Source organism: Takifugu rubripes, chromosome 22 (genome assembly GCF_901000725.2).
Source record: "Takifugu rubripes chromosome 22, fTakRub1.2, whole genome shotgun sequence".
In the NCBI taxonomy this organism is placed as follows: Eukaryota; Metazoa; Chordata; class Actinopteri; order Tetraodontiformes; family Tetraodontidae; genus Takifugu; species Takifugu rubripes.
The window spans coordinates 9,227,268-9,251,075 of record NC_042306.1 but is presented as its reverse complement, the minus strand read 5'-3'; the positions used below and the strand labels follow the sequence as shown (position 1 = coordinate 9,251,075).

At 41.3% G+C, this 23,808-nt stretch overlaps 2 protein-coding genes across 3 annotated transcripts; both read left to right on the top strand.

The window, feature by feature from the left end:
* Positions 1–518: 518 nt before the first annotated feature.
* Positions 519–7,808, top strand: LOC105419523 (uncharacterized). Of its 2 annotated transcripts, XM_029830510.1 has the most exons (7): positions 519–832; positions 1,435–1,617; positions 1,704–1,961; positions 2,143–2,241; positions 2,525–2,542; positions 2,931–3,065; positions 7,062–7,808. In XM_029830510.1, exons 1-6 carry the CDS (start codon positions 766–768, stop codon positions 3,014–3,016), a joined length of 711 nt encoding a protein of 236 aa, XP_029686370.1. In that variant the 5' UTR covers positions 519–765; the 3' UTR covers positions 3,017–3,065; positions 7,062–7,808. The 2 variants fall into 2 exon arrangements, with proteins under 2 accessions (XP_029686370.1, XP_011619439.2); XM_011621137.2 differs by lacking the exons at positions 519–832; positions 1,435–1,617; positions 1,704–1,961; ... (1 more) ...; positions 2,525–2,542; positions 2,931–3,065 and adding exons at positions 4,622–4,959; positions 5,548–5,730; positions 5,816–6,073; positions 6,275–6,367; positions 6,656–6,673.
* Positions 7,809–8,373: 565 nt separating this feature from the next.
* Positions 8,374–13,991, top strand: LOC101063487 (cell division cycle protein 20 homolog). The gene is made up of 11 exons (XM_029830500.1): positions 8,374–8,529; positions 8,784–8,992; positions 9,088–9,233; positions 9,324–9,420; positions 9,502–9,627; positions 9,786–9,982; positions 12,012–12,106; positions 12,190–12,427; positions 12,526–12,651; positions 12,829–12,946; positions 13,038–13,991. The coding sequence occupies exons 2-11, from the start codon at positions 8,803–8,805 to the stop codon at positions 13,211–13,213; spliced, it is 1,509 nt and encodes a 502-aa protein (XP_029686360.1). The 5' UTR covers positions 8,374–8,529; positions 8,784–8,802; the 3' UTR covers positions 13,214–13,991.
* Positions 13,992–23,808: the final 9,817 nt, after the last annotated feature.

Here is a 23,808-nt window from a genome sequence, read left to right as displayed (position 1 = left end):
AGTTTAGAAGTTAGGGATGGTAGAATCATCAGCAAGTATAATAAAGATAAGCAGTCAGTTGACCCTTAATTGACATGATTTTTGTTTAGACAGTTATAATCGCAGGAGGAAGTCAGGCTGAAAGTGTTAAAGAGACATCGTAAAACTGGACAGCATAGTGGTGTTGATATGTTCATCTGCGGGAAGAATATGAACTTTGACCTGGCCATTTGGGAAACAACAGAGAACAAGGACTGTGCCCGCATCCACTGGAACTGGAAGAAGAAGACAAGGTCATCCAAGCAGAAGGACTGGATTGACTGGATTCGCATCAATAATTTATATATGTGTTTCTATAAAAGATTGGGTCAATGGATAGTTAGGTTGTCAGACTTCATGCCCTGACAATTGACTTTGTTATTGTAAGGTTATGAACTGGCCCGGAGCTCTGTAATATTTGTATCTTGAATTGGTTCTATTTGCTAAATACATGTTGAAATGTATTTTTGTTCTTCAAGTCTTCATTCAGAGAACACGCGGATCGGCAGTGACACACGAAGCGGTATTGCGATCCAACACTTGGGAGCGGCTGGAATTGATGGAGGAATTGATGAAAGTGGCCGGGGAGAGGGCTGTCTGGGCGTCCCTCCTGAAGCTGCCGCTGCGCCCGCAACACGGGCCCGGAAAAGGAAAACAACAAAAAAAACGAAACGAAAAGTATTCCAACCCGACCGCTGTGTGCACGAGACAACCAAGGACTTTTAAATTGAACCAGCAAAGCTCAAAATGCCTTTTGTCGGAGTTCTCACGTTGATGTTCTTCCATCTTTCATGGTGTTTTCGCGTTCCAGTAGGTAAGAATCTCATGATCCAGCTTTGCATTGTTCTCCAGCAGATTAGAAAAGAATACTGACGCTCACCAAGCTAAGCTATCGACGGAGTGGTAATTTCCTGTGGTTGACGTTGCTCTGACTTTTCCCTTTAAACCCTTTACGTTAGTTTTCAAGTACACAAATACATACTCACTAAATTTTGCTTGATAGATTTAGTGCTCATTGTCAGAGACGTATTGGTATTTTGAGTGACTGTGGAAATCTCTGCTATAGATTTCTTTTAAAAGTAAACAGTGTAGGAACCACAGATGCTTTTGGGCTCTCAATAAATTTGATTTGGCAGAAATTAATGAACCACAGCATGTATTTTTGAGTAATTAATTAGTTTTTTTTAATCTAAAATTTTGATTGGCATGGACTGCTTTTAACTAATTATCACATTTCCATTATGTAACTTTTCTTTATAAATAATTTACATCCATTGCTGTGCATAATGTTCCAATGCAGAATTGCAACTTCATGAGTTGTTTCTTCCGTTGCATTATGAAAACTTCCTTCATTGCAACACATGAAACATCACTGTTGACTCGCACGCGTAAAAAGTCTTATCTGATATCTTCCAGACACCGCCATAGTCCAGATGCAGACCTGGGGAGTGATCGGGGCACAGCAACTCAAGGGTCACGTCCTCCTCAATGGTGTCTCTCTTCCTCCAACAAACCAGGAAGTAGCTGGCATCATCAAGAGCATGTCGGTTGATGAACACCTACTGAATGTCATTGGCATCAACCTGGCTTTAGTGCTGAGTATGAATCATTGTTTTCTGGTTGTAAATGTAAAGTTTATTTTTTTAAATGTACAAATTTATAATTACCCTCATCTCTTTTATTAGGAAGCTGTACTGTTCTGCGTTCACGTGACTGCATACTCAAGGGGTCTGAGCTGCACTGGACCGACCGCATCTTTTGTGATCGCAAAGTCTATCTGAGTCTAGGCCCTAATGACACTTGGAGGCCCCATGTCCCACAAGCAATGGCCCTAAAGGTGTTGTGGGACCAGGAAATAGGGCGTACAAGGGAGGAGAGGATCCGACTTAAGGAGGGATGCTTCAGGTTAATGAGAGAACTCGGACTTTCTGTTGAAACCTCAGGTACATTAAATAATCCTGACTCAATTCTGTAGTATTTTGGCTTAAAAATATTGTATGTTTATTTTTAACTTGCTGCCTGACTTTTTTTAAATTTCCTTCTGACTGCATCAGTCTACTTCTGCATAGAATACATGACCTATTCTTTGATTTTTATTTCCTCTCTCACTCTTTTTTTTAATAGTCCCAGAGACACGGTTACCTCAGTATATGATCCCAGTTTTGTGCATCCTGGCATTTGCTGGGTTTGCTACAATCAGCCTTCTCCTTGCCAACAGACTCGGTGAGTAAATCATCGGTTTTGGTTTTTTTTTTTTTTTTATTGACTATTGTTGGAATTATGAGATTATGTTGCAGATCTCTGCTGCTGTTGTGACTATTTGAAACAAAAAGCGGGAACTGTTTAATCTTTTTTTTACAAGTGGGCTTATTTCCACTTGCCGCGATGAACTGCAGAATAGTCGTGGTTTGTTTTCGAATGCACCCTGTCACATGATTTGGGTATGGCATCTCAAACTCACAAGGAGATGTAAAACATGGTCATGTGTTTTGTCTTTCTCATCTAGGTTTGAAGCAGCCTGGAGGTAAGATCCCAACAACAATCCTTATGTACTCTCATATTTCACTCCAGTGCACGCCCTCCTCACTTAGCAGCCATGGGAGATGATTGTCAAATGGTTAAATATTAGATGGCAGCAAAGATCAGATTCTAACGCACTGGTCAAGCCTTCACTTATGCTGCAATTCTGTGCACTTTAGTGATATTTATTTTGTTTTATGATCATCAAATAAAGGCGGTGGAGTAATGTCTGGCTGTTTTTAATACACATCATGTGACTTTGATGACTGATAGGTCTGTCACATGATTGGGATGTGTAAGACAGGTGTTGACACAGGATGTGAATTTGTTTGAATGTGTTACCATGTCCAGTTGTTCCTTTGACTGAGGTTCAGTTTGTGTTGTTCTTCTAGGTGTTATTGGATCGATTATACATTATCCTCGGGGCCTCAATGAAATGGTCACAACTGTAGAAGGCCGTATTTACAGGACCTCGTGATCCAAAGAGCCATCTGATCCAGCATTTCTTTGATAGTGCAGCCTTCTTTGTGCGTATACTGTATGTGTGTATGTGCTGAGTGTTACTCGCTATCTAAATGCTATATATTTGGTCACTTGTAAATCCACACCATTTTATGCACTTTATTGCCAATGAACGAGGTTTTAAATCATATGGACACAAAATATCTTATCTTATCTTATATGTAAATATTGCTGTTGCATAATGTGTAGCATTTTTCTGCACTGCTGAACACAAATACTGTATGTGGTAAATACTTGCAAAACATTTTACTGTATTTAGCTTTGTATTGTTACATCATTGATTTGAAATCCTATTTTAATAAAATATACCTTATACCGGCACATATATACACATACACACACACACACACACATATATATATATATACAATTTGTTGACATGTTTTAATCAAACTGTGGAGAAAGGTTTCTTTATATTGCTACTAAGATAAATGTACCAGATTAAAATATTATTACCAACGGTTGAATTGGTAAAAGTGCACTCTGTCAATTTAAATCATTAAGTGATTGCCCATTCACACATGTATGCAGTTAAAACTATATTTCAACTGTATGTGGCACATTTAACCAGTATGAGTATTTTTCTTGTGTTTAATCCACATATTGATCCTGTCACTCAGCCTTACAGTGTATCTTATTGTATATCCATTTATATATTGAATTAGTGGACCAAAGATGGAAATCAACAATACAATAATTCCAGGTTATGCCATTCTTTTGGAAAGTACTGAAACAACATTTTAAACTTATATTGCATAGGTGCAATCCTGTTTTTCCTCACAAGATGACTCAATCTTTTTTTTCCTCATGGTTTTTGCAACAAATATTTCTTCCATAAATATGTGTCATTTACTTGACTTTACACAATCCAAAAGAGACAAGATTACTCTCCACTGAACAACTCTAGTACCGTAATGTGGCCACTAGGTGGCAACAGCTTCGTAAAACGGGGATTGATTTTGCCAGACTTTTTTTTTTTTTTGCAACCGCAAGCGTCACTGAGCAATCGAGATGGCAAAGAAAGGCCAGTTCGTCGAGCTCGTCCGCATTGAGCGGCCTGTCACCAGACAAATCTGCCAACTTGTCCCTGGGTTCCTCAAAAACACCAAGCGAAACTCAATATTGAATTGACATTCATATTAAACTATTTTAAAACTTTTTTCACATGGAAGGATCGCTATTGGACTGTGGTGACTTTAAACCTTCGTAAACGTCTTGATTTCTCTCAAAAGTCTTGAAAGATGTTTTCAATATCATTGTTGTAAACACATATTTGTATTCTACACGATTGTAAGCCTTCTTAAATTGAAAAAAAAAAGGAAAACAATTGATTTACTTGAAACACTTGAAAGAAAGAAGCACATCTCGTATGATTATGGTGACTCATCTTTTCTTTTCTTTCTTTTGGCTGATAAAGGCATGATTATACTTGCAAAATTATAAACATTTGAGTGAGAAGTGTATCATTGTCCCAAAGGCAAAAAGCTCCTGGGACCAGTGCAACTTGAACGCCACACGTGTGGGCGTGGCTACATGTACATCCCCGAGAACGTTTGATTGTAAATAAAATCGCTGGTGCTAACATTGTTAGCCAATCAGAAACAAGAGAGCGAGGGCTCAAAGACGAGGCCGGCGTCATTATTTTCTCAGGTGCAGGGACCCGTGTTGATCATCTGACAATCGTTCAGATTGGATTTCAGTTTTAATTTCGCTTTCACGCTGAGTATTGCAAGCGATAACGTTTTAGTGGATTAAAGAGGTCCTTGCCGACAGCTGCAACGCCTGTACACGAGACAACCAAGGACGTTTAAACCGAACGAGCAAAGCTCAAAATGCCTTTTGTCGGAGTTCTCACGTTGATGTTCTTCCATCTTTCATGGTGTTTTCGCGTTCCAGTAGGTAAGAATCTCATGATCCAGCTTTGCATTGTTCTCCAGCAGATTAGAAAAGAATACTGACGCTCACCAAACTAAGCTATCGACGGAGTGGTAATTTCCTGTGGTTGACGTTGCTCTGACTTTTCCCTTTAAACCCTTTACGTTAGTTTTCAAGTACACAAATACATACTCACTAAATTTTGCTTGATAGATTTAGTGCTCATTGTCAGAGACGTATTGGTATTTTGAGTGACTGTGGAAATCTCTGCTATAGATTTCTTTTAAAAGTAAACAGTGTAGGAACCACAGATGCTTTTGGACTCACAATAAATTTGATTTGGCAGAAATTAATGAACCACAGCATGTATTTTTGAGTAATTAATGCGTTATTTTAAAAAAAAAAAAAAATCTAAAACTAATCATCACAATTCTATGCTGTAACTTTTCTTTATAAATAATTTACATACATTGCTGTGCATAATGTTCCAATGCAGAATTGCAACTTCATGAGTTGTTTCTTCCGTTGCATCATGAAAACTTCCTTCATTGTAACACATGAAACATCACTGTTGACTCGCATGCGTAAAAAGTCTTATCTGATATCTTCCAGACACTGCCATAGTCCAGATGCAGACCTGGGGAGTGATCGGGGCAGAGGAACTCAAGGGCCACATCCTCCTCAATGGTGTCTCTCTTCCTCCAACAAACCAGGAAGTAGATGGCATCATCAAGAGCATGTCGGTTGACGAACACCTACCGAACGTCGTCGGCGTCAACCTGACTTCAGTGCTAAGTATGAATCATTGTTTTCTGGTAGTAAATGTAGAGTTAATTTTTTAAATGTACAAATTTATAATTACCCTCATCTTTCCTACTAGTAACCTGTACTGTTCTGCGTTCACGTGAATGCATACTCGAGGGGTCTGAGCTGCACTGGACCGACCGAATCTTTTGTGATGGCAAAGTCTATCTGACTCTAAGCCCTAATGACACTTGGATGCCCCATGTCCCACAAGCAATGGCCCTAAAGGTGTTGTGGGACCAGGAAATAGGGCGTACAAGGGAGGAGAGGATCCGACTTCAGGAGGGATGCTTCAGGTTAATGAGAGAACTCGGACTTTCTGTTGAAACCTCAGGTACATTAAATAATCCTGACTCAATTCTGTAGTATTTTGGCTTAAAAATATTGTATGTTTATTTTTAACTTGCTGCCGGACTTAAATTAAACATTAAATTTCCTTCTGACTGCATCAGTCTACTTCTGCATAGAATGCATGACCTATTCTTTGATTTTTATTTCCCTCTCTCACACTTTTTTTTTTTTTTAATATTCCCAGAGACACTGTTACCTCAGTATATGATCCCAGTTTTGTGCATCCTGGCATTTGCTGGGTTTATTGCAATCAGCCTTCTCCTTGCCAAAAGATTGGGTGAGTAAATAATCGGTTTTGGGTTGATTTATTATTTATTTTTATTGACTATTGTTGGAATTATGAGATTATGTTGCAGATCTCTGCTGCTGTTGTGACTATTTGAAACAAAAAGCGGGAACTGTTTAATCTTTTTTTTACAAGTGGGCTTATTTCCACTTGCCGCGATGAACTGCAGAATAGTCGTGGTTTGTTTTCGAATGCACCCTGTCACATGATTTGGGTATGGCATCTCAAACTCACAAGGAGATGTAAAACATGGTCATGTGTTTTGTCTTTCTCATCTAGGTTTGAAGCAGCCTGGAGGTAAGATCCCAACAACAATCCTTATGTACTCTCATATTTCACTCCAGTGCACGCCCTCCTTACTTAGCAGCCATGGGAGATGATTGTCAAATGGTTAAATATTAGATGGCAGCAAAGATCAGATTCTAACGCACTGGTCAAGCCTTCACCCATGCTGCAATTCTGTGCACTTTAGTGATATTTATTTTGTTTTATGATCATCAAATAAAGGTGGTGGAGTAATGTCTGGCTGTTTTTGATACACATCATGTGACTTTTATGACTGATAGGTCTGTCACATGATTGGGATGTGTAAGACAGGTGTTGACACAGGATGTGAATTTGTTTGAATGTGTTACCATGTCCAGTTGTTCCTTTGACTGAGGTTCAGTTTGTGTTGTTCTTCTAGGTGTCATTGGATCGGTTATACATTATCCTCGGGGCCTCAATGAAATGGTCACAACTGTAGAAGGCCGTATTTACAGGACCTTGTGATCCAAAGAGCCATCTTATCCAGCTTTTCTTTGATAGTGCAGCCCTCTTTGTGCGTATACTGTATGTGCTGAGTGTTGCCTGCTGTCTAAATGCTATATATTTAGTCACTTGTGAATCCACACCATTTTATGCACTTTATTGCCAATGCACAAGGTTTTAAATCATATGGACACAAAATATCTAAATATTGCTGTTGCATAATGTGTAGCATTTTTCTGCACTGCTGAACATAAATACTGTATGTGGTAAATACTGTACCTGCAAAACATTTTAGTGTATTTAGCTTTGTATTGTTACATCATGGATTTGAAATCTTATTTTAATAAAATATACCTTATACCAGCACATATACATTTGTTAGTTTCATGACCAATCAAAAATACATTGTGGATAAGATTATTTTAATCTATTGTGGGCTAAACTGTTTCTGAAAGCAAGACAAAACGTCTTCTAATCAAGCACTTATTCATCTGCATCCACGGCTGAAACTTATCTCCCTGTGTTTCCAGCACATGTTATCCTTCAAGATACCAATACATTAAGAACTAGACATATTTTATACGATACAATTTGTTGACATGTTTTAATCAAACTGTGGAGAAAGGTTTCTTTGTTGTTCCAAAGATAAATGTGCCAGATTAAAATGTTATTACCAACGGTTGAATTGGTAAGAGTGTACTCTGTCAATTTAAATCATTGTGATTGCCCATTCACACATGTATGCTGTTAAAACTATATTTCAACTGTATGTGGCACATTTAACCAGTAAGAGTATTTTTGTTGTGTTTAATCCACATATTGATCCTGTCACTCAGCCTTTTAGTGTCTCTCATATTGTATATCCATTTATATATTGAATTACTGGACCAAAGATGGAAATCAACAATACAATAATTCCAGGTTATGCCATTCTTTTGGAAAGTACTGAAACAACATTTTAAACTTGTATTGCATAGGTGCACTGTGACCTGTTTTTCCTCATGAGATGACTCAATCTTTTTTTTTTGCAACAAATATTTCTTCCATAAATATGCGTCATTAACTTGACTACACAATCCAAAAGAGACAAGATTACTCTCCACTGAACAACTCTAGTATGTGGCCACTAGATGGCGAAAGCTTTGGAAACGGGGATAGATTTTTGACGAACGTTTTTTTTTTGCTACCGGAAGCGTCACCGACCAATCACGTACGGGCATTCGTGAATGTTGTTATGGCAATGCATCTCTTGAAATGGGGAGAACCTTGAATGGACCAATCACATGAGCGCTTACTGGCATTTAAACCGTGTGTCGTCACGAGCCCAAAATTCAAAAAGACAAAACGCAGAGACGGTCATTTGTGTAGCTCACTGAGTACAGCCTCATTTTTTTCCGAAAAAGGTGAGTGAATTTGAGCGTGTTCATTTTCAATATTTTATAGCTTACTTAAAACTAAGTACAACGGAAACACAAATAAAGCATTGAAGTTATTCAAGAACCCGAAGAACGAATTCGTTATGTAATTGAACGTATGCTAGTATTAGGTTAGTATTTGATTAGCTATCTAGCAACCAGCTAATCAACTAGCATAGACAGGAAAATGTGTTCACCACACTGACAGGATATGATTGAACCACTTTTTGTTGTTTCTGTAGTTTAAAGGCTTTGGCAATTATGGCCCAGTTCGGGTTTGAGAACGACATCCACAGCATCTTAAAGCTCGATATGCCGATCACTAACGGACCCATGGCGAGATGGCAAAGAAAGGCCAGTTCGTCGAGCTCGTCCGCATTGAGCGGCCTGTCACCAAGCAAATCTGCCAACGTGTCCCTGGGTTCCTCAAAAACGCCAAGCAAAACTCCAGGTAAGCTTCCTAATGCTCGTGCAGAATTAACATTCAATATTGACCTGCAGGTGAATAGTTGTCACTGTAAACAACGCTGGTACTTTGTGTTATAGGCAAAAGTAAGAAGCAGACCCCCTGTAAAATGGGAGGTGACCGCTTCATCCCTGTCAGAAACAATAAACAGATGGATGTGGCCAGCTTCTTGCTTACAAAAGAAAATGAGCCCGTGGAAGCAAAAAACAACACAGCTTTGTCATCAGTAAGTCGTGGCTATACATCCCAAACCGTGTGTATAGTGGGTTGGATGAATTCCAAAGACTGAAAACATATTTCATTTTTTTTAATAAAGGAAACTCAGAAGGCTTGGTCCATATCCCTTAATGGATACAACATAGAGGATGCAAAGATTTTGCACCTAGGAGGGAGACCACTGAATGCTCCAGAAGGTAAGGCAGATGCTAAAGCATCGCTTGGTATGACTATGGTATCATAGCTATAATTTTATGCACAATGACATTTATTTGCAGGTTATCAAAACAACCTGAAAGTCCTCTACAGTCAAGCTACGACACCTGCTTCTGTCAAAAAAACAAGATACATTTCTTCAACTCCTGACAGAATCTTGGATGCTCCTGAACTTCGAAATGATTTTTGTAAGTCTGAAAATTGCCATTACATCTTGATACTGTGTGATGGAGTAGATGTACATTTATTCTCATTGTTGCAGTTCACTTGTGTGTTTTCTAATTGCATAACACAGCCAGAACTGAATGACTGTTTTTTTTGTTTGTTTTTTTTTTCTCCCTGCTAGATTTGAATCTGCTTGACTGGAGCAGTCGCAATTTTCTTGCAGTGGCGCTTCATAACAATGTTTATTTGTGGGATGCCACTCGGGGTGACATTATTTTCCTTATGAAATTGGAGCGTGAAGAGGACTATGTCTGCTCTCTGTCTTGGACCAAAGAAGGAAGCTACCTTGCTGTTGGCACCAGTGATTGCAAAGTTCAGGTTGGTGTTTGATTAAAGCAGCATCTTATGCACATCCAAGGTAGTTTTCTCTGTCAACTGGACTGGGTTTCTTCTCTTGAAGACGTTTCGCCTTCTATCCAGAAGGCTTCTTCAGTTCTGAAATCGCTGGGGAGAGAGCTTGAAAATATATAGCCCCTGTGGACCATTAGCATGCTAATGATCTGAGTGGTCACCTGAGAGTCGTTAGCAGGGTCGTTCGTCGGGTCGTTCACCTAGTTTCTGTTGAGGTGTCTCCCCTTTGTCTGCTGGGTCACATGGTGGTGAGTCACCAGGTCTCCTGGAATGGTGTGAATGTTTGTTTTGTTGTTGGAAGGAGTGGAGGACTGCATTGTATGTGGGTGACAGGAAGTGCCTCAGGCCACCACCTCTGTTTAAGGATGGTTTTTCCAATTTAACATGGATAGCTTCCTTGACCCCCCCCTTTCAAACCAGCGGTCTTCTCTGGCCAGTATTCTTACTTGGCTGTCCTCGAAGGAGTGCCCACTCTCCTTTAGGTGTAAGTGGACTGCTGAATCCTGACCTGAAGAGGTGGCACGTCTGTGTTGTGCCATTCTTCTGTGGAGAGGTTGTTTGGTTTCCCCAATGTACAGTTCCTTGCATTCCTCCTGGCACTGTACAGCATTAACAACATTACTTTGTTTGTGTCTTGGTGTCTTGTCCTTCGGGTGTACTAACCTCTGTCTTAGAGTGTTGCTGGGTTTGAAATGAACCGGTATGTCGTGTTTCTGGAGGATCCTCCTAAACTTCTCCGAGACTCCAGACAGGTAGGGGATGGAAACGCTGCGGCGTTTGTTTCTCTCCTCCTCTCCTTTGCTGAGGTCTCGCTTTCTTGAGGTTTTGGTGAAGGCCCAGTCTGGGTAGCCACATGTTTTGAGAGCTGTCTTAATGTGGTCCTGTTCCTTCTTTCTGCCTTGGGATGTGGTGGGTATTTCTCTGGCCCGGTGTTGAAGAGTTCTGATCACTCCCAGCTTGTGCTCCAGTGGGTAGTGAGAGTCAAACTGGAGGTACTGGTCGGTATGTGTAGGTTTTCTGTAGACTTCGATGTTGAGACTTCTGTCCTCAGTGATCTTGACCGCGCAGTCCAGAAAGGCCAGACTGTTTCCTTTTACATCTTCCCGGGTGAATTTTACATGCTCGTCTGTTTGGTTGAGGTGATCAGAGAACGCTTCCAATTCTTGTGTTTGAATTTTGACCCAGGTGTCATCCACATACCTGAACCAGTGGCTTGGCGCAGTTCCTGTGAAGGATGTCAGGGCCTGGGATTCCACCTTCTCCATGTATAGGTTGGCAACTATGGGGGATACTGGTGAGCCCATGGCACAGCCATGTTTCTGCCTGTAGAAGCCTTCTCTGTACTGGAAATAGGTGGTGTTCAAACACAGGTCCAGCATGGTGCAGATTTGGGCTGGTGTTAAGGTTGTTCTTTCTGTAAGATTCTTGTCCAATAGAAGGTGCTTGTGGATGGTGTCTATGGCGCTGGCGGTGGGGATGCACGTGAAGAGTGACGTGACATCATAAGATACCATAGTCTCTTCTGGAAGTAGTGTGAGTCCACTGACTTTTTGAGCAAAGTCTTGGGAGTTTTTGATGTGGTGTGGGGTGTTGCCAACCATGGGCGACAAGATGGAGGCCAAGTATTTGGAAATGTTGTAAGTTACAGAATTGATGCTACTTACTATGGGTCTGAGAGGGGTCCCTGGTTTGTGGATCTTGGGCAATCCATAAATGCAAGGGATGGTTTCTCCTGGATATAGACGGTAGTATTGTGGCCTGTCAATGGCTTTATCCTTTTCCAGTTTCTGTAGTAAGTCTACCACCTTCTTGTATGAGCTGGTGGGGTCTTGCTTGAGTTTCTCATATGTAGCGGTATCTGTCAGGAGACTGAGTATTTTGGTGTCATAGTCAGTGGTATTGAGTACGACCGTGCACCTACCTTTGTCAGCTGGTAAGATGTTATGCACATGTTAACCACTCGCATTCTAAATATTTATGTCTGTTTCATCCATAGTTGTGGGATGTTGAACATCAGAAGCGTGTCCGCAGCATGGCGAGCCACACTGCCAGAGTTGGTAGCCTGAGCTGGAACGACCATATTCTTTCCAGGTACAGATCCTCCCCCTGATACAACATGGAAGTTGCATTACTCATGTTTCTGATGTTCCCAGCATGTAACTCTGTCATTTCAGTGGCTCCAGATCAGGACACATTCACCACCATGATGTGAGGGTGGCAGAACATCACATCTGCACGCTCACCGGTCACTCCCAGGAGGTGTGTGGGCTGCAGTGGTCCCCCGATGGCCGATACCTGGCCAGCGGAGGAAATGACAACCTGGTGTGTGTGTGGCCACGTGTGCAAGATGGCGGTTTGGGCAACAGGAGTCAGGCTATTCACAAATGGAGCGACCATCAGGGAGCTGTGAAGGTGAGATGTTCTAGACCCAAACTGCAAACGGTTTGAGTATGATTTACAGATATTTGGTCAAATCATGTGAAAATTTTCAAACTTTAATGTGATTTCAGGCCTTAGCCTGGTGTCCATGGCAGCCGAACATCCTCGCATCTGGAGGTGGTACCAGCGACCGTCACATCCGCGTCTGGAACGTCAACAGTGGTTCCTGCATCAGCTCACTCGACACTCAGTCACAGGTATCTATATATTTGTTCATATGTTACCCTGACTGAGACCTGCAGTAGCAGTGATTTTCATCCCCAGTTTGTTTATTAGACAAGAGTTTCCTGACTACACATCATTTACACATAATTATACACTGTTGGTAAAATCACTTTATTCCACTTGCATTTAAGCAATGCCTTGATTTTTAGGTCTCATCCCTGGTGTTTGCACCCAACTACAAGGAGCTGGTTTCTGCCCATGGATATGCTCACAACAATGTTGTCATCTGGAAGTACCCCTCTCTCACAAAAGTTGTGGAGCTGCACGGTAAATGATGCTGATTTGCTTGTATCTAATTGGGAATTGCGTAAATTTGCAGTTTCTGCCATGCAAGACTTAATTACCATCTCTGTTTTAGGTCATGACGACAGAGTTTTCAATGTAACTCTGAGTCCAGATGCCTCCACTATTGCAACGATTTCTGGAGATGAAATCATCTGCCTCTGGAAGAGTTTTGAAATGGATCCAGTCAAGAAGGCCAAAGAGAAGATGGTGAAGTCGACGACCAATATCACTCATCAATCAATTAGATAAATTACTGTTGTGCCTTTTTCTTTTTTCACACATATGTGCAAAGGTTTTATTCAGAAATAAAGACTCATATTGGTTTTAGCTATTGAATATCAATGTTTTAATGAGGATTACTCTAATTTTGCATGGTTTTAAAGTTGTGCATATGTGTAAGTGTATTCGGTGTCAGGGCACGTAACTGCAGAGCAAACGGGTATATCTGACCAGGCATACGTCCAGCTATGACCAATAAAAGGAACATGTCTGTTTATTCAGTGTTGGGTTTCCCTGTCTGCACATCAAGCTTGGAGACATTGATTTCAGAGCTCTTGACATGAAAGTGGACTCATGAGTAAAGGCCAACCTCTGCATTTAATGAAGTGGTCCCTATTTACTCCTCGTACTGATGATCTATGTGCATCTTCTCTCTTGTAACATTAAACTACGACAATAAAATGTCACTTTTCATTTTGTGGACTTGATTTGAGCTGAGCTTAGCCCTCTTTGTCTGCCTTCAAAATTTTTCTGCTGGTTTGTCCGTCTGTATCTAGAGGTCTTACAGGGGTTTAGCTCATTCACTCTCCGCCATCTTTGAAAGTGTGTTCTAATTTGATTTCAGGAAACCCAGTCCAAACTTGGTGCCGATGCCCCTGTACACTGCCTCATCCATATTTTTTTGTGTTCACAAAGAATAAATGTTAGGCTTAAGGTTCTTGTCTGTTAACAACGGGATCTCCTCTGTATAATCATGATGTTTGATAAATTAAGGAAATGAAATAATAAAAATTAATTGGAATCTGCACTTTTGGTCTAAATCCAAACCAGAAAGTTGTTATTTATCTGGATGTGTGTAATGTTTTTTTTGTTCAATATCACTATCTCTTTTTAATATCAGCCTCTTTTTTATATACCGGTATACACTCATCCATCTTGTGGCGCATTTCATGTTTTGGGCTGTCAGTCCTCCGATATTCATCATAAACAATATTCAGCTCCGACAACTCCCTTTGAACAGTGCTGATGTGTTCTAGAATGTTGCTGGGGTCCTGTCTTATTACTGACCTTTTAGCGACCTTGCTGAGAGCTTTCCAGCGGTCATAAATGCTGTCAAAGTGTAGAAGTAGCCCTTTAGTCTTTTCCTTGTGAAATTGTTTTCCTTTTTCTGTTAATGTGCGGTCTCTTCCACTTCTACGAGGCTCTTCAGACTGGACTACTTGTGCATCATCAGGCTCATCTAGTATCTGCTCTGGCTCAACCATTTGAAAGCTACTTCAGAGTGACAGTTTTTACTTCTGACAAATGAATTACTTAGAAATGAACTGTATGTCAGTAGCTTGTCTGACATAAGCAATTTAGCCCTAAACATGTTCTTGAGGCACTCAGGTCAATAAACTTAAAGATAACTTTGCTTCTAACTAACCCTTAAAGCAAGCATTAAAAGGCTCGAAATATCACCATTGATTACAGAAACTAAATGTCTTCACAGTAAAACTTAAGTAGACTTGCGTAGGAAATACTGAACTTCAAACAAAATATATCACTCAAAATTATCAGCTTATTTTTTCACCTTACTTAAATGCTCATGAATTATTTCAAACCTTTCAAAATGGACAGATTACCCCTTTAACGAATGACGTGCGCAAATAAAACATCAAACGTAAACGACTTTAATTGCTCATTAAATTTATGACCACTGTTGCTAAGCTTCACAGTCCCTTGTAATTTTCCAGACTTGTGTCCCTTTTCAGAGCATTTTAACTTGTGTGTCTGACTTGTGGACGTTCAAGAAAACCCGTTGAACATGTGTCTTCTTGTTAAACAGCGGCTCATCCCGTCAGAAAAGCACGGACCACAGATTACCTCGCTGGCTGCACCCCTGAGGGAATGAGTTCCCCATGAGCAAAGAAAAACATGTCTTTTGCAACTTCTTTTTCTTGCAGTGTTATCTAAAAATAAAGTCTGTTAAGTGGAGTACCAAATTAAAGGTCCGTCACTCAACAAAGAACAGAAAATTAGTTCCTCAGTTATGATGTGTTAAATAAAGTAATAAAAATATTCATAAAAAATAAACAATGTGAAACAAAATATTCTATACGCATAAAATGACAACATAAATAATATTTATGTCAGTTAAATGTCCATTGATCTTTGATTCGTGACGTCATCGCACGCTACTTTATATCCCCAGAGGACACCATAACGTTTAACGTTGTAATTAAGCACTTACAGCTTAAAATATCACATCAACGCAAGAAATACATTTTTGGGAGATTAAATCTGAAATTATTGGAGCCGTTCTTACAGAACATCAGGACCCCAGAAAGTCAAAGTCTGACAAAATGACTTGGCAACGAGTTGCGCGCTCTCTCTAGTTTTTTGAGCGGTGCACATGTCCTGCAACAGAGATATGCAAATGTCCATTACGCGTGTTTCCCCCTTTCTATTCGAGTTGATTGGTGACAGATTTCGTGTTGTGTGCTTCTTTGTGAATGAGGGATCGTGTTCCCCATTACGTGTTTGGTTTATTCTCATTAAACGGGACTTAAGAAGACCCCAGTGCAATTGCGGGTGTGATTTTTTTTGGGATCTTTCTTCGACCTATTAGAACACAGATCACCTTCTGTATGCAAGCGTGGGCCTTCTACACTGTACATGTTTAGCAAGCATGCCACGCACTTAATCGCTGTTATTTAGAGTTATCATCGATGCTCTTATCATTATCAAGGAGCCGTAAAACCAGGAGAAGGCTCACAAAGAAGCGGATAATGCTGTATTCTAATCTGCTCTGCTGTCATTGTGGAGGGCTTAGGACAGAAGTCATGAAGTACAGGAAGTTAGGAATTTTTAAGCTCAATATATTGGAAGTTGTCCCCAAAATCCTGCTTGAGGGACCAGTAATCGAGTCTCAGATGAACAGTGTCGGGTCCTGGGGTGAGTCTCCCACCTAGAGGGCAAAATGGTCCAGGCAATGTGCATATTTCACCACCTGAGGGAGCAACACTGAAAAAGGACTTCACAGGAGGCTGACAGCAGCATCGCTGAGAAGAGGTTTCCTTGGTGTTTCAAGAAATAAGGGAGGTTCAGATGAAGCTCAGATGATCATCATTGATCATTTTATCAATCAAGAACTGATCTCATTAAATTCATTTTTAAATGTTTTATTTAAACAATGATCATTGCAACGTCAAAAGGTTGACACACATTCAGGAACAAAGCACAAATAAAAGCCAATAATGGGGAAAAATACAGATATTAAAAAAGAAGCTATAAATTTAGTTGAGAAACTCGTCTGTTCTGCATCTGAGGAAACACTATGTTCACTTTCCATCCCAGTTTCTGTTGTCATCTGGGTCGAAGAATGGGGCAGCGTGATGGTGGGGGGGACCAGGAGACCCTTAGCGTGATAAACACTTTGGTATCCAGCTCCAGAATTTGCTTTTCTTCTTTTTCTGCTTTGTGAACAGAAGAGCAAACAACTATTTTAGATTTCACCTCAAACAGCTGATATTTTGAAAAAGATCTTCATCACTTGAAGTCGATTTGAGGGAACTGACCTGAAGCTGGACCTTCTTCACATGGAGATGTTGAATCTCCTGCTGGAGTCTGGTCTCCTCCAGCTTCTGTAACTTTTTTTCCTCCTGTACTTTTCTCTCTGTTTCCATCATCTGGTTTATAATGTTCTCCCAGTGGTCACAGAGGTCATACAGCTGGTTTATGGCCTGGTTATCTGGTCCACAGGGCTCCATGCTGACACTCTCTTCTTTTCTGGAGAGTTGCTTCTCGCCCTGTTCAGACACTATTTCCTGGAGCTCTTTCTCCAGCCTGGAGCTCTTTTCCTCACTCTCTCTCAGAGCAGCCTCAGTCTGGGTCAGCAAGGCCAAGGTGTCCACATGAGCTTCATTCCTCAAGCTCTTTTCCCTGAACTGCTCCTCTCTTTCTGGCAGGACCTCTCTGGGTTGTCCCACCTCCTCTTCAAGGCTCCCTTCAGAGTTTTGCAGCTCTTGGGAGTCATTAATGTCATTCAGAGGAATGTTGATCTGAAGGCCGATGTCGACTTTCTTGGGCTTATCATCAACCCCATTAAGTTCCTCCTGGATTTCAACAGTCTGAAGGCCGACGTCGACTTTCTTGGGCTGTTCATCTACACCATTCAGTTCCTCCTGGATTTCACATGTCTGAAGGCCGACGTCGACTTTCTTGGGCTGTTCATCTACACCATTCAGTTCCTCCTGGATTTCACCTGTCTGAAGGGCCGACGTCGACTTTCTGGGCTGTTCATCTACACCATTCAGTTCCTCCTGGATTTCAACTGTCTGAAGGGCCGACGTCGACTTTCTTGGGCTGTTCATCTACCCCATTCAGTTCGTCCTGCATTTCAACAGTCTGAAGGCCGACGTCGACTTTCTTGGGCTGTTCATCTACCCCATTCAGTTCGTCCTGCATTTCAACAGTCTGAAGGCCGACGTCGACTTTCTTGGGCTGTTCATCTACACCATTCAGTTCGTCCTGCATTTCAACAGTCTGAAGGCCGACGTTGACTTTCTTGGGCTGTTCATCTACACCATTCAGTTCCTCCTGGATTTCAACAGTCTGAAGGCCGACGTCGACTTTCTTGGGCTGTTCATCTACCCCATTCCGTTCGTCCTGGATTTCACCTTTCTGGCTGAAGCCTTTTCTCAAATCCAGTTGCTGTTGTAGAGACGCTTTCTCTTCATCCTTTTTCTTGTTCAGCTCTTTGGCCTGCTGGAGTTTGTCGTTTAAATCTCTGTTGTGCTGTTCAGCATAGAACAGTTGTCTTCCCTGCTTATCATATTTCTGTTGCAGCTCATGGAGTTGTTTCTTCCAGTACGCCCTCTCTTTAAGGACCAGGCCATTTTCTGGACTCTCAAAGTCTCTGGGATGCTCTCTCCGTCTCCCCATTAACTCTGTCTCTGCATTAACAGTCTGAATAAACAAGAAACAATAGGATTAAACTTTAAAGAATGCATCAGTTAATATTCCTTTTTTGTAAATGCACTTATAAAAACATTTCCAAATAAAGAATAAGAATATTAAAGCAACCCAAACCAAGACTCCTCTCCAAATGTTCAGTTCCCAAATACATTTTATTTAAACTATTTAAATAAATCACTATGAGGAAGTAAAAACAGAATTTATCTCATATCACTTAAGAAAATCAACCGGATCATCTTACCTTTCTGACGTTTCTCTTCTGTTGCCACATTTTGGTTTATTTCTGAGTTAAATTCTCACTGTTGTAGCCAAAATACTCGCACAGACACAGTTTTGTATGTGTTGTTTAAGCGAAATGGTTGCGATAAATGAAATAGATTAATTTTTTGGTTTGATCTTTGGGTTGTCCTTTTGTCTTTGATCCTTGCCCCATCTTCTGTCCATTGATCTGTGATTCGTGACACCATCGCACGCTACTTTATATCCCCAGAGGACACCATAACAGTTTAACGTTGTAATTAAGCACTTACAGCTTAAAATATCACATCAACGCAAGGAATATATTTTTGGGAGATTCCTCTGCATTATAATGGAGCCGTTCTTACAGAACATCAGGACCCCAGAAAGTCAAAGTCTGACAAAATGACTTGGCAACGAGTTGCGCGCTCTCTCTAGTTTTTTGAGCGGTGCACATGTCCTGCAACAGAGATATGCAAATGTCCATTACGCGTGTTTCCCCCTTTCTATTCGAGTTGATTGGTGACAGATTTCGTGTTGTGTGCTTCTTTGTGAATGAGGGATCGTGTTCCCCATTACGTGTTTGGTTTATTCTCATTAAACGGGACTTAAGAAGACCCCAGTGCAATTGCGGGTGTGATTTTTTTTGGGATCTTTCTTCGACCTATTACAACACAGATCACCTTCTGTATGCAAGCGTGGGCCTTCTACACTGTACATGTTTAGCAAGCATGCCACGCACTTAATCGCTGTTATTTAGAGTTATCATCGATGCTCTTATCATTATCAAGGAGCCGTAAAACCAGGAGAAGGCTCACAAAGAAGCGGATAATGCTGTATTCTAATCTGCTCTGCTGTCATTGTGGAGGGTTTAGGACAGAAGTCATGAAGTACAGGAAGTTAGGAATTTTTAAGCTCAATATATTGGAAGTTGTCCCCAAAATCCTGCTTGAGGGACCAGTAATCGAGTCTCAGATGAACAGTGTCGGGTCCTGGGGTGAGTCTCCCACCTAGAGGGCAAAATGGTCCAGGCAATGTGCATATTTCACCACCTGAGGGAGCAACACTGAAAAAGGACTTCACAGGAGGCTGACAGCAGCATCGCTGAGAAGAGGTTTCCTTGGTGTTTCAAGAAATAAGGGAGGTTCAGATGAAGCTCAGATGATCATCATTGATCATTTTATCAATCAAGAACTGATCTCATTAAATTCATTTTTAAATGTTTTATTTAAACAATGATCATTGCAACGTCAAAAGGTTGACACACATTCAGGAACAAAGCACAAATAAAAGCCAATAATGGGGAAAAATACAGATATTAAAAAAGAAGCTATAAATTTAGTTGAGAAACTCGTCTGTTCTGCATCTGAGGAAACACTATGTTCACTTTCCATCCCAGTTTCTGTTGTCATCTGGGTCGAAGAATGGGGCAGCGTGATGGTGGGGGGGACCAGGAGACCCTTAGCGTGATAAACACTTTGGTATCCAGCTCCAGAATTTGCTTTTCTTCTTTTTCTGCTTTTTGAACAGAAGAGCAAACAACTATTTTAGATTTCACCTCAAACAGCTGATATTTTGAAAAAGATCTTCATCACTTGAAGTCGATTTGAGGGAACTGACCTGAAGCTGGACCTTCTTCACATGGAGATGTTGAATCTCCTGCTGGAGTCTGGTCTCCTCCAGCTTCTGTAACTTTTTTTCCTCCTGTACTTTTCTCTCTGTTTCCATCATCTGGTTTATAATGTTCTCCCAGTGGTCACAGAGGTCATACAGCTGGTTTATGGCCTGGTTATCTGGTCCACAGGGCTCCATGCTGACACTCTCTTCTTTTCTGGAGAGTTGCTTCTCGCCCTGTTCAGACACTATTTCCTGGAGCTCTTTCTCCAGCCTGGAGCTCTTTTCCTCACTCTCTCTCAGAGCAGCCTCAGTCTGGGTCAGCAAGGCCAAGGTGTCCACATGAGCTTCATTCCTCAAGCTCTTTTCCCTGAACTGCTCCTCTCTTTCTGGCAGGACCTCTCTGGGTTGTCCCACCTCCTCTTCAAGGCTCCCTTCAGAGTTTTGCAGCTCTTGGGCGTCATTAATGTCATTCAGAGGAATGTTGATCTGAAGGCCGATGTCGACTTTCTTGGGCTTATCATCAACCCCATTCAGTTCCTCCTGGATTTCAACAGTCTGAAGGCCGACGTCGACTTTCTTGGGCTGTTCATCTACCCCATTCAGTTCGTCCTGCATTTCAACAGTCTGAAGGCCGACGTCGACTTTCTTGGGCTGTTCATCTACCCCATTCAGTTCGTCCTGCATTTCAACAGTCTGAAGGCTGACGTCGACTTTCTTGGGCTGTTCATCTACACCATTCAGTTCCTCCTGGATTTCACCTGTCTGAAGGCTGACGTCGACTTTCTTGGGCTGTTCATCTACCCCATTCAGTTCGTCCTGCATTTCAACAGTCTGAAGGCCGACGTCGACTTTCTTGGGCTGTTCATCTACCCCATTCAGTTCGTCCTGCATTTCAACAGTCTGAAGGCCGACGTCGACTTTCTTGGGCTGTTCATCTACCCCATTCAGTTCCTCCTGGATTTCACCTGTCTGAAGGCCGACGTCGACTTTCTTGGGCTGTTCATCTACCCCATTCCGTTCGTCCTGGATTTCACCTTTCTGGTTGAAGCCTTTTCTCAAATCCAGTTGCTGTTGTAGAGACGCTTTCTCTTCATCCTTTTTCTTGTTCAGCTCTTTGGCCTGCTGGAGTTTGTCGTTTAAATCTCTGTTGTGCTGTTCAGCATAGAACAGTTGTCTTCCCTGCTTATCATATTTCTGTTGCAGCTCATGGAGTTGTTTCTTCCAGTACGCCCTCTCTTTAAGGACCAGGCCATTTTCTGGACTCTCAAAGTCTCTGGGATGCTCTCTCCGTCTTCCCCATTAACTCTGTCTCTGCATTAACAGTCTGAATAAACAAGAAACAATAGGATTAAACTTTAAAGAATGCATCAGTTAATATTCCTTTTTTGTAAATGCACTTTATAAAAACATTTCCAAATAAAGAATAAGAATATTAAAGCAACCCAAACCAAGACTCCTCTCCAAATGTTCAGTTCCCAAATACATTTTATTTAAACTATTTAAATAAATCACTATGAGGAAGTAAAAACAGAATTTATCTCATATCACTTAAGAAAATCAACCGGATCATCTTACCTTTCTGACGTTTCTCTTCTGTTGCCACATTTTGGTTTATTTCTGAGTTAAATTCTCACTGTTGTAGCCAAAATACTCGCACAGACACAGTTTTGTATGTGTTGTTTAAGCGAAATGGTTGCGATAAATGAAATAGATTAATTTTTTGGTTTGATCTTTGGGTTGTCCTTTTGTCTTTGATCCTTGCCCCATCTTCTGTCCATTGATCTGTGATTCGTGACACCATCGCACGCTACTTTATATCCCCAGAGGACACCATAACGTTTAACGTTGTAATTAAGCACTTACAGCTTAAAATATCACATCAACGCAAGGAATATATTTTTGGGAGATTCCTCTGCATTATAATGGAGCCGTTCTTACAGAACATCAGGACCCCAGAAAGTCAAAGTCTGACAAAATGACTTGGCAACGAGTTGCGCGCTCTCTCTAGTTTTTTGAGCGGTGCACATGTCCTGCAACAGAGATATGCAAATGTCCATTACGCGTGTTTCCCCCTTTCTATTCGAGTTGATTGGTGACAGATTTCGTGTTGTGTGCTTCTTTGTGAATGAGGGATCGTGTTCCCCATTACGTGTTTGGTTTATTCTCATTAAACGGGACTTAAGAAGACCCCAGTGCAATTGCGGGTGTGATTTTTTTTGGGATCTTTCTTCGACCTATTACAACACAGATCACCTTCTGTATGCAAGCGTGGGCCTTCTACACTGTACATGTTTAGCAAGCATGCCACGCACTTAATCGCTGTTATTTAGAGTTATCATCGATGCTCTTATCATTATCAAGGAGCCGTAAAACCAGGAGAAGGCTCACAAAGAAGCGGATAATGCTGTATTCTAATCTGCTCTGCTGTCATTGTGGAGGGCTTAGGACAGAAGTCATGAAGTACAGGAAGTTAGGAATTTTTAAGCTCAATATATTGGAAGTTGTCCCCAAAATCCTGCTTGAGGGACCAGTAATCGAGTCTCAGATGAACAGTGTCGGGTCCTGGGGTGAGTCTCCCACCTAGAGGGCAAAATGGTCCAGGCAATGTGCATATTTCACCACCTGAGGGAGCAACACTGAAAAAGGACTTCACAGGAGGCTGACAGCAGCATCGCTGAGAAGAGGTTTCCTTGGTGTTTCAAGAAATAAGGGAGGTTCAGATGAAGCTCAGATGATCATCATTGATCATTTTATCAATCAAGAACTGATCTCATTAAATTCATTTTTAAATGTTTTATTTAAACAATGATCATTGCAACGTCAAAAGGTTGACACACATTCAGGAACAAAGCACAAATAAAAGCCAATAATGGGGAAAAATACAGATATTAAAAAAGAAGCTATAAATTTAGTTGAGAAACTCGTCTGTTCTGCATCTGAGGAAACACTATGTTCACTTTCCATCCCAGTTTCTGTTGTCATCTGGGTCGAAGAATGGGACAGCGTGATGGTGGGGGGGACCAGGAGACCCTTAGCGTGATAAACACTTTGGTATCCAGCTCCAGAATTTGCTTTTCTTCTTTTTCTGCTTTGTGAACAGAAGAGCAAACAACTATTTTAGATTTCACCTCAAACAGCTGATATTTTGAAAAAGATCTTCATCACTTGAAGTCGATTTGAGGGAACTGACCTGAAGCTGGACCTTCTTCACATGGAGATGTTGAATCTCCTGCTGGAGTCTGGTCTCCTCCAGCTTCTGTAACTTTTTTTCCTCCTGTACTTTTCTCTCTGTTTCCATCATCTGGTTTATAATGTTCTCCCAGTGGTCACAGAGGTCATACAGCTGGTTTATGGCCTGGTTATCTGGTCCACAGGGCTCCATGCTGACACTCTCTTCTTTTCTGGAGAGTTGCTTCTCGCCCTGTTCAGACACTATTTCCTGGAGCTCTTTCTCCAGCCTGGAGCTCTTTTCCTCACTCTCTCTCAGAGCAGCCTCAGTCTGGGTCAGCAAGGCCAAGGTGTCCACATGAGCTTCATTCCTCAAGCTCTTTTCCCTGAACTGCTCCTCTCTTTCTGGCAGGACCTCTCTGGGTTGTCCCACCTCCTCTTCAAGGCTCCCTTCAGAGTTTTGCAGCTCTTGGGAGTCATTAATGTCATTCAGAGGAATGTTGATCTGAAGGCCGATGTCGACTTTCTTGGGCTTATCATCAACCCCATTAAGTTCCTCCTGGATTTCAACAGTCTGAAGGCCGACGTCGACTTTCTTGGGCTGTTCATCTACACCATTCAGTTCCTCCTGGATTTCACCTGTC

Bases quoted from the DNA above. Each gene is read 5' to 3' on its own strand.
- LOC105419523 (XM_029830510.1), top strand. From the start codon at position 766: ATGCCTTTTGTCGGAGTTCTCACGTTGATGTTCTTCCATCTTTCATGG. The intron at 833-1,434 runs GTAAGAATCTCA...GATATCTTCCAG, and splicing joins GTGTTTTCGCGTTCCAGTAG to ACACCGCCATAGTCCAGATG. The intron at 1,962-2,142 runs GTACATTAAATA...TTTTTTTAATAG, and splicing joins ACTTTCTGTTGAAACCTCAG to TCCCAGAGACACGGTTACCT.
- LOC101063487 (XM_029830500.1), top strand. From the start codon at position 8,803: ATGGCCCAGTTCGGGTTTGAGAACGACATCCACAGCATCTTAAAGCTC. The intron at 12,652-12,828 runs GTATCTATATAT...CTTGATTTTTAG, and splicing joins CACTCGACACTCAGTCACAG to GTCTCATCCCTGGTGTTTGC. The intron at 12,947-13,037 runs GTAAATGATGCT...TCTCTGTTTTAG, and splicing joins AAAAGTTGTGGAGCTGCACG to GTCATGACGACAGAGTTTTC.